This window comes from Monomorium pharaonis, chromosome 8 (assembly GCF_013373865.1).
Source record: "Monomorium pharaonis isolate MP-MQ-018 chromosome 8, ASM1337386v2, whole genome shotgun sequence".
Taxonomy (NCBI): domain Eukaryota; kingdom Metazoa; phylum Arthropoda; class Insecta; order Hymenoptera; family Formicidae; genus Monomorium; species Monomorium pharaonis.
This window is the reverse complement of record NC_050474.1, coordinates 12,704,404-12,721,860: the sequence shown is the minus strand read 5'-3', so window position 1 is coordinate 12,721,860 and position 17,457 is coordinate 12,704,404. Positions and strand designations below refer to the sequence as shown.

Below are 17,457 nucleotides of genomic sequence, written 5' to 3'. Positions count from 1 at the left end.
TTCGGTACCGACTTTTAACAACAAAATAAATAATTTTAGTTAATGGTACACCATTGTAAAGAGTGAACCGTCGCACTGCATTTTCAATACGAATACATACATTTGATCCTAAAAAATGATAGGATACATTTTAATAATTGTTTTTTAAGAGAAAAATGTAAAAATTTATTTTGAATACTTTTATGCAAAACATATTATTAAAAAATATTTTTTTTATTTGCCTATAAAACATTTATGATAAGCATGTGAACACAGAGCCTGACGCGCACGCATGTGTTGTGTGCCCTACGCTCGCACGCAATGCACTGTTTCCCATATGCTCTGTTTGTCAACTTCTCTGAGCACATGCAGCACATATTATCCAAGTTCTCGTCAGAATCTGATCATTGCTACTTCCTTGATTTAGATTTACGCCCATTGCTTGTCGAAGGGTTCTGATTGTGTGGTATTTTTGGGGGGGGCTGGCTTCTCTTTCTCGGCGCGGTGGCAAGTGATTTTGACGTTATCTTTCTCAAAAGCACCGTAGATAGAATACCATAAAAACACACACACACACACACACACACACAATGTATCATAAATTCGAATATACACATAGATAGAATATCATAGAATTATCCTTACATATAGAATAACTACAAATAGATATAGATAAAATTAGATAGGATACATGTGATTAATATATGATAATATATTATTAGGTGTACAAATAAGTTTCTGCCGTTTGACAAAAGTTGGCGCCACCAGTAAGTTATGGTTAAAATTGTCAGATGTAAAACGCCATTATCGTAAGGTTGGACATCTGTCAACAACATAACCTTGAAATATTAGTGAATTTTTATCAGTATAATATATTCTTTTGTGTGCGAAAATGTCGAGTTTTGCCGAATAAGCGTCATTTGCGGGAACTTTTAATTTACTTCTTCAATTTGAAGAAATCTGCAGTTGAGGCGCATCGATTGCTTGTAGAAGCATATGGTGAGGCTGCCTTAAGTGAGAGAAGTTGTCGTGAGTGGTTTCAAAAGTTTAAGAACGGTGAATTTGACAAGACAGAACGTAGCGGAAGGCTGAAAGTGTACAAAGACGCGGAATTGGAAGCATTATTGGATCAAGATTCGTACCAAACGCAAGAAGAACTTGCACTTACATTAGGGGTGATTCAACAAGCAATTTCATATCGGTTAAAATCATTGAGAATGATTCAAAAACAAGGAAATTGGGTTCCATATGAACTGACGCCGAGAAATGTTGAACGCCGATTTCCCACATGTGAAATGCTGCTTGCCAGGCATAAACGAAAAGATTTTCTGCACCGTATAGTCACTGGTGATGAAAAATGGATCCACTATAATAATCTAAAAAGGAAGAAATCATGGGGACTACCTGGCCATGCTTCAACATCTACACCTAAGCCAAATATTCATGAAAAAAAACTCTTGTTGTGTATTTAGTATCAGTTTGGTGTCGTGTATTATGAGTTGCTCAAACCGAACGAAACCATTACTGGGGCTGTCTACCAAACACAATTGATGAGAGTGAGTCGAGCATTCAAGGAAAAGCGCGTTCACTACTACTCCAGACACGACAAAGTTATTTTCCTCCATGATAATGCTCGTCCACATATTGCGGCGCCGGTCAAAACCTATTTGGAAACACTCAATTGGGAAGTTTTACACCACCTGCCGTATTCACCAGACATTGCTCCTTCTGATTTCCACTTGTTTCGATCGATGGCCTGTCTGAGCAGCACTTCACATCATATGAAGATATCAAAAATTGGGTCGATTTGTGAATAGCCTCAACAGATGAAGCATTCTTCCGACGCGGTATCCGTATGCTGCCAGAAAGATAGGAAAAAATAATGGCAAGCGATGGACAATACTTCGAATAAAAAATAAGATTTCGTTCTTTCACAATAAATGCCCAATTTTGATAAAAACGGCGGAAACTCATTTGTAGACCTAATATTAAAAGTGGTATGTTATTTATACAATTAAATAAGATTCAATATGATAGTATTATATTTAAAAAAGTTTTTTTTTATATAGAATATTATTGTCTGGTATAGGAAAAGTATTAATTTCTGAAGTATAGAAATGGATAAAATAGGATACGACTTATAACAAAATAAAAAATTGTATTACTTTGACTATGATTACAAATTGATTGCATTGAAGTAATATTTTTATGATAATGTATTATTAACAATTTTGCATGATACAAAAACAATAAAATAGATAGAATTTTTACATTAAATTTGATTAATCATGAAAATCAAATTTTCTAGAAAATTTTGACATAAATTATGATAAACTTAGTTGTATAGAATATTATAGAACAGCTTTTAATAAAATTTCTATGTATAAAAACATATTAATTGACATGAACTTTTTCATATTCAACATTATTGAAAAAATAATTTTATAAGATATTAAATTACATTGAAAGTTTATGTAACGTCTTATTAGTGTATTATACGTCATATTAATATTACCATAGAAATTCTAGCTATTGATGGAATTAGATCCAATCATAATCTATCTGTCATTTTAAGTAGGGTAATCTGATTGTGCAATGTAGTATGTTACACTATAATTTCCCAGTTTGGCACAGTCGTATTTCCCTTCATGATGTAATATGTTGTACAGAAACTAATAACTTACTTGCTACTAACCTCGCGCACGTTATTAATCCCAAACTGTTACATCATCACCATGAAAACTCGCCGCGGATTTGACCGCCAAGGATCTCAAGGCATATATTTGACTACGAATGCGCACTTTTCGTCGGATCTACAAGATTTTTTTATAAGAGATTATTAATCATACAATTTACAATTATCACTCAAATATATAATCGAGTGATATAATATATCACTCGATAGGTATTTATGTTTTTACTCTTGCAAAGTGTCATAGGAATGACAGTGATTTTATCATCATATTAATACGCAATACATCAACATTTTATAAGAGACTGTTACAAGTAAATCATAAAGCCCTCCAGTGTTGAATTCACCTACTGGACATGAGCGATAATGACGGTTTTTAAATTGAAAAATTTAAATTTCCGATTTTACGTCACAATATCTCCTCTCGTAAGGCACGTAGAGTAAAAATAACAACAATTTTTTTATACAAGTCAAACTCAAGCTTTTGATTGAAGCCTAATTAAAACTCGATTGGGTTTAGTTATTATTGAGAATCTAATTATCTCAAGTGCTTACAAGTTGCGTACTCGCATATAATGCTCATGGGGGCGGTTTCGTGTTGCTTGTTCATTTAGCGCGAAGACACTATCGTCTCTTGATTAGCAACGTTCAAAAATTTTGGTCGGTGCGAAAACATCTATGTACGCTCACGCCCGAAAAGAAAAACTGATGTTCACACATTCTCGTATCGAATAGAACTTTAAAACCTGAAAATCAAGAATTATAAGAAAATTTTTTAAGTTTGAAGTTACCTTAGGATTATTTCAGATTTATTAAAATTACTTTAAAAAATAACTTTCCATTCTTTAGTCCTCATATAGCACGTAATATTATCGATATTTACTGTGATATTGCTATGATATTACTGTGATATTATTGTATATTACGTGCTATGTGGCAGTCATTCCATTCTTTTGAAAAATGTAATTAAAAGTCTAAGAACTACCGATGTTGTTAAACCTGATTAAAGTGGTAATGTGAAAACGTACTCATTTATGACATTTTTACATTAGGCCTAGGTTTCAAAATAGCTGGAAAATAGCTAGGTTTCCAAAAAAGCTTTAAAGCTATAAGAATCTAACTAATCACAATTAATCACATTATAATATTATTTTCATTTTTTTTTTGTGATTGATCAATTTCTTATGGCGTACTAACACTTATTGTAATTCTTCACTTTATTTAAGGTGAGTCGCAAATATCAATATTAACGTATTGCTATTTAGAATATAATATCGCTACAATATAATCTAATATTTCAATGTTATTTATAAACTTGTTAATATGTAATAGTATTAACTGTAATATTTTACTGTAATATGTAATATTGCTGATATTGCAATTTTGCTGCGATATTTCTGTATTCTTTTGTGCTATGTGATCATTCATCCAATTGTCTGCCGCCGTCGATGTTGCTTCAAAGATTGTACGCAAACCTAACACTCTGTGACGATCCATGAACACTTGATGTTTATGAATACATATTTGTTATAGATTAGTTCAATAGACGTCAGAAAAGGATGAAACATGTATAATTAAATAATACTTTTATTTAATAAATATAAAATTTATTAGTTTTTGTTACTGACTTTTACATATGCAAAATAACATGCGGAAATAACTTTAAAAAAATAATCTGTTTTTTGCTTTATTTCTTCTGATAAAACTAAATTATATAAATTAAAAATATTAATAATAATAATTATATAAAATATTATATTAATTATATAAAATATTATATTAATTTATTATTAATAGTGTTGTCTAGTCAAATCTTTAAATAATGATCAATAGTTTTTTTGGGGATGGTTTTTGTTTATATATGTTATGTTTTGATTACATTCACATAAATTATAAGAAATAAAAAAACGTAAAATCAAAATTAATATATTTGCTGAGGAGCAGGATCAAATTATTATAAGTTATAATGACGTCATGAAATGACGGTGAAAAAAGGAGCCAAAATATTACGTTGCTTTCTGGTCATATGACGTTATTCGTACTAACGTGACTATGAAAATTTGATGTCAAAATGATTTATATTTGCTACCTGGGTAGAATCGTGAAGTAACATTTTTATCTCATTGTCAGTCTTGAGATCTCAGGATTAATTGCATCAATTTTATTCGGACTGACTGTAGTTAAAAGTTTATCTCGATATCATATGATAGATCAGGCCAAGACTCGAAATAAAGAGTGCGATCCACTTGACGCTGCAAACGCTTCGAAGTATTTGATTGACTAATCAGAACAAAGAATTTTACGAATTAGCCAATCAAAGAATGTTTCAAAACGTTTGTAACATCAACTGTATCGTGCTATGTATTAACACCTCAATAGCGCCGTAACTACAATATACTTTATCTAATGATATTTTTTTATACACTTGATGATATTTTTAATATATTTTATACACTACTGCGTCACTTTATTTAAAATGTTTTGGTAATTTTTGTTAAATGTTTTGAATTGCAGTATTTTAAAGTAAGAAATATTTGAAAAATATTCATTTTTATTTTCTATAATTAATTAGGAACAAAAAATATTGCAGAGGACGTAACTAAATAACAGATGTAATCTTCCTTCGTTAAAAGGGCATTTTTTTAAATTTTTTACTAATTTCTTTAATAAATTATTAATTTATTAATTCAATTTTTTCATAAGATTCGAGAAAATCTTAAATGTATTGAAAGTTTTATCAAAATAATGTGTATTTATTGTTTCTCTTCTGAACAATTTTTTTCTCGTTTAAATGTAAAAGTAATATAATACTATATATGAATTTTATTTTATTTTTCTTGTATCTATATAGAGAAATCGTTTCTTATTTTAGATACTTCGTTCCGTTACGTTCATATAGGAAAGTTTGTGGCTATGACGTTCAAGATGCCGACAGCAACTACCAGTTATGTGTATTGGTATTACTTCGGTATTGGCCGTTTTAATTTTTGGCTACATAAATCGCTGATTTTGCCGAAGTGAATCGCATATTCTTGGCAGCAGGTGAATAGTTGACTAGCAGAATTAAATTTTGAATTATATTATGACATTTCTGATGAAAAAAAACTTGTCATCAATTGACTTGTGTTATTTGAGCGTCTTAGACATCGGAATACGTCCACCAATCTCATTTTTATATTTTTTTTTAGTTAAATAATAGTCTAACCCGACGGCCAACTTTAACAAGAGGTTGGATAATACCAACAAGTACTAGATGTATTTCGGACAAATTTTTGAATAAAATAGACATAACTAGATAGATTTTGTACATCTAAACATTCACACAAGATATAGTTCGGAATTAGTATAAAATGTCTAGTACGCCGTCTAAATTTTGTCAGAAGTTATCGCAAAAAATACTGCGTCGAGATTGTCAAGACTAGTATAGATTATTCAATATATTTGGATAAACAACAATAGTTAAGGTCAACTTATAGTAGCTAACAATAATGAACGAGAAATAAATGCTAATTAGTTGACATTCCGTTTATTAGACAAATGACGTTTCGACCCTTGATTTAGGCATATCGAACTACATAACAGATTAATAAGTTCGGACTAACAAAATATGAAGTACATTATGTCAAAAGTTAATGAATAAATTATAAATTAAAAGATGGTCAAGTAATACAATATGTCAAAAAACATGATTAAAATCATGTCAGGCATGCACGAAGGTAAGAAATGGACTCAAATTTGTCCATTTCGTTGGTCCGAGCTTATTAAGCTGTTATGTTGTTGTTGCATAATTTGTAATGAAAACCTGAAGAGGATCTAAATCAAGGCTCCAAATTTTGTTTGTCTAATAAACGGAATGTGCCAAAATGTCGACTAATTAGTATTCATTTCTCGTTATTTGGATAAAATCCATCTAGATTTAGTCCAAGAGTTATCTAGAAAAATATAATTGTTTTCTCCTTTGACTGCAATCACCGATTATTCTAAATGTCTGTGTTTTTATTATGGGAGATTACTAACTGCAACTTATTGAACTATAGTATTTAATGAAAAGTACACTGCCTATTATATTTTTGCTTGATAATTTCAAGTCGAGGAAGATAGCGTCTATCCCTATCTCCAAATATTTCTATCTTCTGACGTATTATCCAATAACATAATGTGTTATCCTATGCTGCCATTTAAAAATTTAAAAGAAATAAAATGTAGCATGTTATACATTAACATTTGTAAGAAGTATATTCCTATAGCAGTGATCTTTGTCTTATAGGCTGGGTCGGCTTTATTACGACAATATGCATTCTAGTACGTACTATAGTTCAAATGCTGCAATTATAATGAATTGAACAATCTATAGATGACAACGATTTGATTTAATCATGTATCTGAAATGATGCATATATAGGCAAGTTAAAAACTATAAGTTAAATAATATATATTTGTATGTTATTTATATTACATGGATGGACGGACGGACGGACGGACGGACGGACGGACGGACGGATGGATGGATGGATCTTATTCCGGACTCCCTTCAGGATTGCCAGGGTATTTCAAATGTGCATCAAACCCTTTATATCATCAAACACAATACTAAACTTACATACAATATAACATACATTATACATATAATTCAATTTCATCTAATACCACTTGTCAACTTTACAATACACATAAATTCTCCCTTCCCTTACTCTTCCTACCCCCATCACATCTCTCCTTCTTGCCCCTAATTACTCTCTTCCCTCCTTGCCCATCCTCCTCTTCTCTTTCTATTTCTTTGCTTCTTCATCCCAATTCCATTTTATACTCTCTACCCAAATCTCTTTGTTCGAAATTACCCCCTTCTCCCTTTCGCCAGTCTCTTTTCTTGCTGTTTCCACTATCCGTCATCCCTAACCCTTTTTCCTTCGGTCGTTAAATCCTCATCTATTGTCATCTCCACTTTCTTCCTATTTCCTCTCGGAGTGGCTCATTTGGCGGAACTCATACAGAATACCGACATTGATCGCAAGGCTAAAGAAAAACCGCCAAAAAATTTTATTAGTATTAATCAAATACGATATTTATAAATTATTATTTTAAATACAAGAAAATATACATGCATGTTTAATATATAAAAGTACAATTGGACACAGTACAAATGGACACGTTGCAAATGGACACGGGTTATTTGGACACAGGAATTTTGTACACTGTAAAGTTGTACACCGCAATGTTGTACACCGTAAAATTGTACACCGTACATTTCTATACCTCTCTGTTTAGGGCACCCCTACCGATGGTATAGGTGCGGGAAGGGGACCGAAGGGCCCCCCCTTGCACCTCCTGTATATGTGTGTGAGGGGGGGGGGCACGGTTACGGTGTAGTAATATACGATGTACAACTTTATGGTGTACAATTTTGCGATGTACAACTTTGCGGTGTACAACTTTACGGTGTAGAACTGTACGGTGTACATTATTTTGTGTCCATTTGCAGCGTGTCCATTGCACTGTGTCCAATTGTACTGTGCCCAAGTGAAGGCCATTCTTTCTCTTCCCTTTCTAAAATTTCCTCCTTATCTGTTAACTCCTCCAGCTTTGTTATCATAAGCCTCATCTTCCTGCTTCCTCCTTCCTTACCTTTGCTTATTCCCGTTACCCTGTTGTTCGAGAATCATTATTGATATTTCCGTCGCGTCAGGTGGCAGCACCTCTCAGCCACCATTCGCCTAGATTGCATGGCGCTAGCCAGCGCGCCAGCTAGCGTGTACGGCTGCGCGGCCACTTTGCTTGTATTCTTGCTCAATAGCGGTTGTTTGCAGTATACGTGAATAGTGTTGCACATAGTTCTCGCATGTTTTTTCACTCTGTGGATCTTCAGCAATCTCGTGATTATATCAGTGATCAAGGTTACGATCTCTGACAAAAGGACTCATCTAGGACATCTCTAGTGCATCAACAGCGACCGCTCAGATTTATTACATAAAGCACACGACGGCGCCACATGGCATATACGGCTCATGGGCGTTATCATCTCCAGGCCAGTATTCAATTAATATAATTAACCCGCGCGTACGATTACGAACTACTCAAAGTGTAAGATATTCGTTTTATCTTATTCAGACATTCCAAGTGTATTATCCTTATTACTCAATCTGTGATAAATATATGATCTTTCAGACTTGTTCTGAGCATTGCGTGTGATTTATACATTAAAACAATTCTATATTACTTCTTTGAGCACTGACTTCACGACGTTCTCTCGCTCTGCTTCCGTCCGTAGGGATATCAGCAATCTTAGTACGCAATTCGCGAACATTTTTTTGATTCTTTGAGTCGGATTGTGGCACGTATTTTCAGAGTGATCAGCGCGATTACGCATCACACCCGTGATACAGCAACGCTCATCCACGCAACGACGCAGTGAAAAACTTAGAAATTAAGCAAGACCGGAGCGACCTTTGACTCCTCAACTGGAAATACCCGCAGGAAAAAGCGATCATCGTCACGACACGCTTCTCTATCAGGCTCTCCACGGAGCTCACGTTGAAGCTGCAGACGCAGCTGGATCTCGGCCATCAAATCGATAGCAAAAATACTTCCGGAGTTTCACAAGGAAACATTTTTCGAAGAAGTAAACCAGTTTTAGCTTTAAATTGAAAAGAGATAAGGTATTGTTGCGAACACGATTACAACTACTGCGTGCACGTCCGCACGAGTTGACGTCTCAGGAAGTTCTAAACAAAACCATTTGTTTATACATAACTAAGCAACGCCGGGGCCGTTAGACTCAGCTGACTGAGACAATTGATATATTGATTTTTCGCGTTAAGTTTGCGCTCACAACGCGCGCAAAGCTCACGCTCGCGAAGCTCGCGTTCGCAATAGTATTTTTCAAGGAAACATGTCTACTTTGAAATCTAATGGCTCTCTGCATTAACTCATTACGAGTACATTTCCAAGAACGGCTTGTTGAGAGAAGACTTTGCATTACATGAATGCACGACGTATCTTAGGCAGATCCCGCCCACTCATTGTTAGATCAAGCTGCTCTGAAGGAGACGATCTCAGCATTAGGTGAAGGAAAACGAGTGCATTTACGCCTTCCAGACATCTCACTTCCTAAGGTCTTTGGGGAGTATTTAGCATGGTCTTCGGGAGCTCTTTAATGTCTTTATAAGCTTGAACCTACTTTATGAGCTTTATGAGCTTAATCCTACACAATCAACAGGTCACGGATGTCGACAAACTCCATTTCCTTCGAGTCTCATTGGAACCGGCTCAGCTGATTTCCGGATTGATAATGACAGGTGACTCATTCGGTCCTTCCTGGGAATTGCTCAAGGAGCGATACGAGAATAAGCGGCTTCTCATTCACTCATACATTCACTAGTACGCTTACTCATCGATTCACGCTCAGAACTCATCTTTGCCACAGAAAATCTCATTCGGCAGTTTAACGTCCCTCGTCAGTACTCAAGTATCTTTATTATTGGGAATCGGGGGCAAGTAGTATACTCAGACACGTAGAGTCGTGTCGCTCCCGTTGCGTTAAACACATTCAGATTCGACTGCCACCATTTAAGCTCACATCCTCAAACAGTTACGTAAATCTTACCACTATTCGGGACGGAACCGAAAAAATGGCCGCATCTCAGAGACTTAGTATTAGCTGATCCAGACTTTCTCATCCGACGGCCAGTTGATATCCTTATTGGAACAAATGCCTACGAGCAAATCATGAAGCTCAATATTTATCGGGCATTCTCCATTCATGCCGATTGCACTACTCTCCATCTTCGGATAGTTCATTCTTGAACCAGTCAAGAAAGTAGCACCATGCACGTCAACGCATCATGTTGCTGTTCAAAAAACAACGAAGACGTCTTGCAAGAGCTATTGACAAAATTATGATTGTGAGTTCAAGAGGCGGTGCCTACTCACAATGTTCAACCGACTCACTCTTAATGGAGCAGAGATGCGAGGAACATTTTAAGATCACACATTCTCACGATTTATCAAAGAGATATATTGTTCAAATTCCACTAAAATCATCCGTTACTCTCTTAGGCGATTCTTACAAAACGCTACTCATCGGTGTTTCAAAGGCTTACTCAGACCATTCTCAAGAGATGTGGGTTACCAACGTCGCTATCAACAGTTTATAGCAGAATATGAAAACACTTAATCACATGACGAAGGCACCATTCACTTCTCATCATTATTCACACTTTTATTTCCCGCATCATGGAGTGCTCAAGCCTGACAGGGCAACAACAAAGCTGCGGATTGTGTTTAATGGTTCTAGCTCATTGATCTCAGGCTATTTTATTAATAACCTGATGTACATTGAAGCCAAATTACATTTGAACATCTCAGAAGGTGTCTTACTATGGATACGTAGACATCGTCACATTTTCAACCACGGGCATCACAAAGATATACCGGCAGATCAAGGTTCACAAAGATGACTGGGATTTACAGTGGATACTCTGGCTTGATGACCAGCTTAATGAAGTGTCATATTATTTAACAACGGTCACCTACGGGACAAAGGCCGCATCATTCTTAGCCATTTTACAAACTCTGCTGTAGCTGACAGAAAACGAAGGACATAACTTTCCACTTGCTGTACTATCCATCACTCACGGCAGATATGTCGATGACATCTTTGGTGAAGCAGTTATAGTACAACAATTAAAGGAAGTCTCACATCAATTGAAGGATCTTTGTATGGTAGGGTGGCTTCCCGCTAAATAGCACGCAACTCATCTTAACATTATCGATGCATTATCGAACAGACAACCAAGATCAAGGGCTTACCAATTTCCTTTAACAATTGCGCAACCAAGATACTCGGATTAAAATGATTTCCTCAAGATAATACGTTTCAATTCTCAGTGAAGAACTCATTAAAGGAAGGCAAGCTCACAAGACACGTCTTATCTGAAGTGGTTCAGTATTCGATTCATTTGGCTTTGCATCACCTGTCGTTATCAAGGCTATAATTCTCTTGTAGGAGCTATGGGCTGCATAAGCTCTAAGGGATGATGTACTGTCATTCCAGCCCGCTCTTATCCCAGTGGCTCATCATCAGAGAAGAACTCACAAGTTTGGCCAAGATCTCATACCTCAATGGTTCAACATAGAGCAACTCGTCAGTACAACAGTACGATGCTTCTTAATTGATAATGGCTGCACCCAGTTTACATTTCCGTTCACGATTTAAATGGCGCCACGATTTTATTTGTGCGTTTCAAAATAAAAGGTAGCACCATCTCAAGCGGCTCTCAATTCTAAAACTAGAACTCACCGCAGCGCTACCGTTCTCTCAACTCAGTAATACGTCCCAAGCCACTCTACAAATAGATCACTATCATGAATCTCATGCGTCACGCTATGAAGGACTTTGTCAGAAACCGAGTAGCTCCAAATTCAAGAACTCACGCCGCATACGGCCGCATCACAAGGCCTCACCACTGCTCAACTTCAAAAATCACTTATTATGGTAGACGGAACCACCGTGGATATTCAAGCCAGAATCATGGCCGTCACAACCAGTATTCTCCGACGAATTGAATGCACCGGAAGTTCGTCCAGATGTCTCCTTACGACGGTTACATTAAAGGCTACCATTGAGACATCATCTACAGACACTCAAGTCTCAATAAATGTTGAAAATTACAGCTCTTTGTTTCAGAATCATCTCAAGATTGTGAAAAGTCCACGACTGTTAACACTTTTCTTCCCGTGGCTTTGGAAAAAAGCGAAACTGTTTTGGATGAAAGCAACTCAAGCGTACTTCTCTCACGAACTCAAGGTTTTTCAGTTTCAACTCGCCATTAACAAAGACACACACATTTAATTGATTAACTGCCTATACAGAATGTCCAAGGAGTCATCTGAGTCAGTGGACGATTCGTTCACTCATCTCTCTCACTCGATGGCAAACATGCTGTAATATTACTTCGTCACTCTTATCTATCTTCATTGATCATAGCTCACTCCCATCATCGGACTCTACATAGAGACACAACCAGTATTCTCCGACGAATTGAATGCACCGGAAGTTCGTCCAGATGTCTCCTTACGACGGTTACATTAAAGGCTACTATTAAGACATCATCTACAGACACTCAAGTCTCAACTCATGCTCTCGCACATCCGACACATTATTGGATTCTCAGTGAAAGGGTTCCTGTTAAGTCACACATTTTACGGTGTGTCACATATAGCTCGACAGAGAGGAATCTGTACTCATCAATTGATGGGTCAACTACCTATCTCTCAGATTACACAGGCACGATTGTTCACTCACACAAAGTGGACTACACAGGGCCAATTACTATTAAAGGGAAAGGGAAGGGGAGGCGAGGGAAGGGAAGAGATTGCAAGACCAGCAAAAGCTGGATTTGCGTCTTTGTGTGCTTCGCAACATCCGCAGTACATCTGGAGGTGATCAGTGACCTCTCCGACGGATTCATGGCTGCCTGACGAATTCTTCATTCAGACGCCAGCATTGACTCACAATCTTTGCACTCAGATTGCAACTACCAACTTCCATCGGAACGGAATACAGCTTCTCAATTTAAGAACACATCATCGAAATCTCTAAAATCTCGGGGTCCAAAACAACACCCAATTAAGAATTCAACATCCCCCAACAACCACCTCCAATATGGACGGAAAATGGAGGGCCGTTGTGAAAAATCGAATCCCAAATAATCATTTACGTCGCACCAATTAGGGAGAACCGTGCTCACGGTACAAATGAGCCTCACAAACACTGCTCACCTTCAAATTGAGGACCAATTCTTAACTCATGACCTCCTCTCGAGCCATGGTGAAGTGATGATCCAGAAAAATATCTAAGCGCTCAGGCATTTTCCCCTCATCGGAAGGTTTCACTCAGTCAACGTAACCAAGAAACTATTACTCACTGACGGCCGGGCAGTATCAAGATTCTTATGATTGGCAATATCCATCCAGCAAAGAGAAAATTTTGGTCTCAATTGCGGCTACTTCCAGCGACAGTCTATCTGAAAATGACAATCATAAAAACAACGACATCAAGATAGGATCTCTGGTGTTTATTACTGACAAGCGGTTACCACTATGTAAAGGACCGCTTGTAGCCTCGAGTAACAGTCCTCACCTTGACAAAAATAGAGACTTGCTCGGGGGTGACAATGAAAGACCGCCACTACCACCTCATTAGAGGCATGATCAATCTTCGCTATCCTCTCTATCCCAGCGGCAGAGTAGAAATCATCAATAAAATTGCTGATGGCAAACGGAATGTTCGAGAATCATTATCGATATTTCTGTCGCGTCAGGTAGCAGCACCTCCGGCCATTCATCCGCCTAGATTCGCGTAACACTAATCGGCGCGCCAGCTAGTGCGTACAGCTGCACGGTTACTTCCCTGTACTCTTGTTCAATGACGGCTGTTTGTTCAATGACGAAAGGACTCATCTGGGACATCTTTAGTACATCAACACGACCGCTCAGACTCATGTGTATTATCCTTAATACTCGATCTGTGATAAATGTAGATCTTTCAGACTTGCTCTGAACATTGCGTGTGATTTATACATTAAAATCAATTCTATATTACTTCTCTGAAGCACTGATTTCATGATGTCCTACTTCCATCCATAGGGATATCAGCGATCTTAGTACACGATTTACGAACACCAGCCCTCGCTCTCTTTACGATTTCTTCCACGAAGCATCTTTTTTCTTTTCCCTCTATTCCTCTCCATATCACGTTCCTCTCTCTCTCTCCTCTCTCTCTCTCTCTCTCTCTCCTCTCTCTCTCTCTCTCTCTCTCTCTCTCTCTCTCTCTCTCTCGCGTCTCTACCGTGATGGACGTGTCAAAAGATCGCTCCGCAAATGCAGTTAATTTAAAGTGATTAAGAAGTGAAAGAAAATTATAAAAAAGGTGTCGTGACTGTAAGAATAAGCGTAAGGACCAAAGTTTTCTAGCGAGAGTGCGTGGATCTATGCGGAAAATCAGTATATTTTCCCATGCGGGTCATACATGGTCGCGACAGGTAGACATTTATAGTGACGTGTATATTAATTAAAGTTACGTACGTGAGTGGGCGCCCGTATCGATAGGATCGGCATCAGCCGATACCTACTAATATGGTCGATGAATATGCGGAATATAGATGTGCCGCATGTAAGAAGGAAATAAAAAGTCAGGTCGTGACATGTAAGTCATGTGTCAAACTTTTCTTCCATCCTGGATGTGCAAGTAAACATAAGGTGTATGACAGAAATCGAGAATATGTGTCTTGTCCTGGCCCATATGAGAAGTTCACAGTAGACAGTGAAAAAGATATAGATGTGAAAAAAAACACCAATACAGACGGGAAGCGAAGAGAAAGACTAAGTTCTACGGGATCGACGGGAAGTGGCGGAAGCAGAGCGATAGGAGTCAACATGGGCATGGATTACGAAAATTGATTGGCTAGTAAGAACTATGAGAGAGATGAAAGATGAAATGGCATGCAAACGAGAAATAAAAATGCTGATTAAAGAAACAGTGCAAGAGGAAATAAAAGCTATTAAACAAGAAATGGAAGACCTACGAAAAATAATACGAGGAGGAATGCAGGCGTCAGCGGAAAACTGTGCGCGGCAGTTACAGTGAGGCAATAAAGAAAAAGAAGGAAAACATCATAATCATCAAACCGAAGACTCAGCAAGAAAGTGAGACCACTAAAAAGATAATAAAAGAAAAAGTTGATATTAAGAATATGCCAATGGGGATAACAAAGGTACGAAAAGGAAGAGAAGGAACAGTAATTCTAGTATGTGAGACCGGAGAAGAAATAGATAAATTAAAAGATGTAGTACAGTCTAAACTAGGTGACAATTATAATGTTACAGAATCAGTACAAAAGAAGCCGAAAATAAAAATTGTTAATATTAGCGAGGAAGAAATAGAGTTGGATGACGATGAGCTAATAGATACAATAAAGAAACAGAATAGTATTGGTGAATCTCGTATAAGCATAGTTAAGAAAATCCTCGAAAAGAAAAAATATGGATGATAGTCAATCTAGAAGGAAAGGAAAAGAAGGTAGATCTTTAATAATTGAAGTAAATAAAGTAACACATTAATGTTAAAAAAAGAAAAGTTGAACATAGGCTGGAGAAAATGTCCTGTGTTCAATCACTTTAGCATAAAGAGATGTTTCAAGTGCTGGGGATTCTACCACATTGCAAAAAACTGTACGAGAGATGAAACGTGTCATAAATGTATAGGAAAGCATAAAGCAAGTGAATGTAGAGAGAAGCAGAACAAATGTGTAAATTGTATGTTTAAAATAAAAACATATAATTTAAAAATAAAAGACGATCATGATGCTCTGGATCCGGAATGCCCGACATACAAGAGGGCTATCGAAGAGGAGAAGAGGAGAGGTGAATGGGAAGCCCAAAAATAGCAATTACAGAAAGAAGAGGATCAGATAATATATACAAACGCGCAAAGTTTAATGGCACATAAGGATGAGATACAGCATCAGATTATGAAGAAATTAAATCCGGCAGTTATTGCATTGTCGGAGTCGAGACTGATTGCGGAAACTGAAGACAGTGAAATAAGTGTACCGGGATACAGTGTGGTTAGATGCGACGCGGAAAATAGAAATACAGGGGGGGGGGGTTGCTCTGTATGTAAGAGACGATATCAAGTATGAAATAGTAGTATTGAAAAAATTAGAAAGGATTGTGTGGTGCGTTGCAATAGAAGTAAAAGAGAAATTGTTTAAAGAAGTGTTAATGGTAATATATCATTCACCGAGTACGTCACATGGAGAGTTTATAGGATTCTTAGAGGAGATAGTAGAAGAATTAACGATAAAAGAAGAGTGTATAATATTAGGAGACTTTAATATAGATTGTATGACAGACTCTTATTATACAAATAAACTACTAACGACTATGCAAAGTCTAGGTATGAAGCAGTATGTGAATAAACCAACGAGAATTACCGAAAATAGTAAAACAATTATAGATCTAGTTTTTGCGAATAAAGATATAAATGTAGAAGTCAAGTACGAACCTAAGATAACGGATCATGCGTGGATAAAAGTTGTGATAAATACGAACAAGATTGTAAATAAATATAAAGAATTCAGTGGCAGGAATTATAGTAGATATAATGCGGATGAGTTTATTAAGCTAGTGGAGAGTAATTTAGAAAAAGGATATGATTTAGATATTAATGAGTTAGATATTAATGTAAAGGCAAAGAATTTAATTAATAGTATTGTAGATGCACTAGACATCTCAGCACCTAAGAAAATTTTTAGAATGCCAAAAATATGGGACGGAAAAAAATGGTATTCAAAGGAAATAGAAGAGCTAGCGACTAGAAGAGATGAGGCTTATAGAAAAGCACTGTACGATAGCACGGAACAAAACTGGCAACAATTTAAAATAGAAAGAAATGCAGTAGTTAGTTTAATTAGAACAAAGAAAAAAGAATATTATGAAAACATGATTGATCATAATAGTAACAATCCCACAACTATGTGGAAATCATTAAAAGAAATTATTAGAGGAGGACCAATAGGCGCGAAATTTGTAGGAAAAATAGATTTTGAATTATTAGACAATAATATAGAGTGTGATATAGCTGATAAATTTAACTTATATTATATGCAAAGTATTAAAGACATAATAAAATCTATAGATAAGAATTATACAACAAGCACAAATAAGAGAACTATTTATTGTATTGAAAAGAAGGGAGAGCTAGAAAAATTTGAATCAATTACGACAGA

The 17,457-nt window shown here is 36.3% G+C and overlaps 2 protein-coding genes across 13 annotated transcripts in view; both read left to right on the top strand.

The window, feature by feature from the left end:
- The window catches only part of LOC118647147, an 18,071-nt gene extending 1,324 nt beyond the window's left edge, over positions 1 to 16,747 (top strand). The window contains exon 2 of the mRNA XM_036291406.1: positions 15,584 to 16,747. Within this exon, the coding sequence (XP_036147299.1) occupies positions 15,584 to 15,717 (134 nt within the window). The 3' untranslated portion in view covers positions 15,718 to 16,747. The remainder of the gene's footprint in view (positions 1 to 15,583) is intronic.
- LOC105831069 (cubilin) overlaps positions 1 to 17,457 on the top strand; it is a 644,426-nt gene that overhangs the window by 128,062 nt on the left and 498,907 nt on the right. The gene's annotated exons all lie outside the window — the stretch shown is intronic.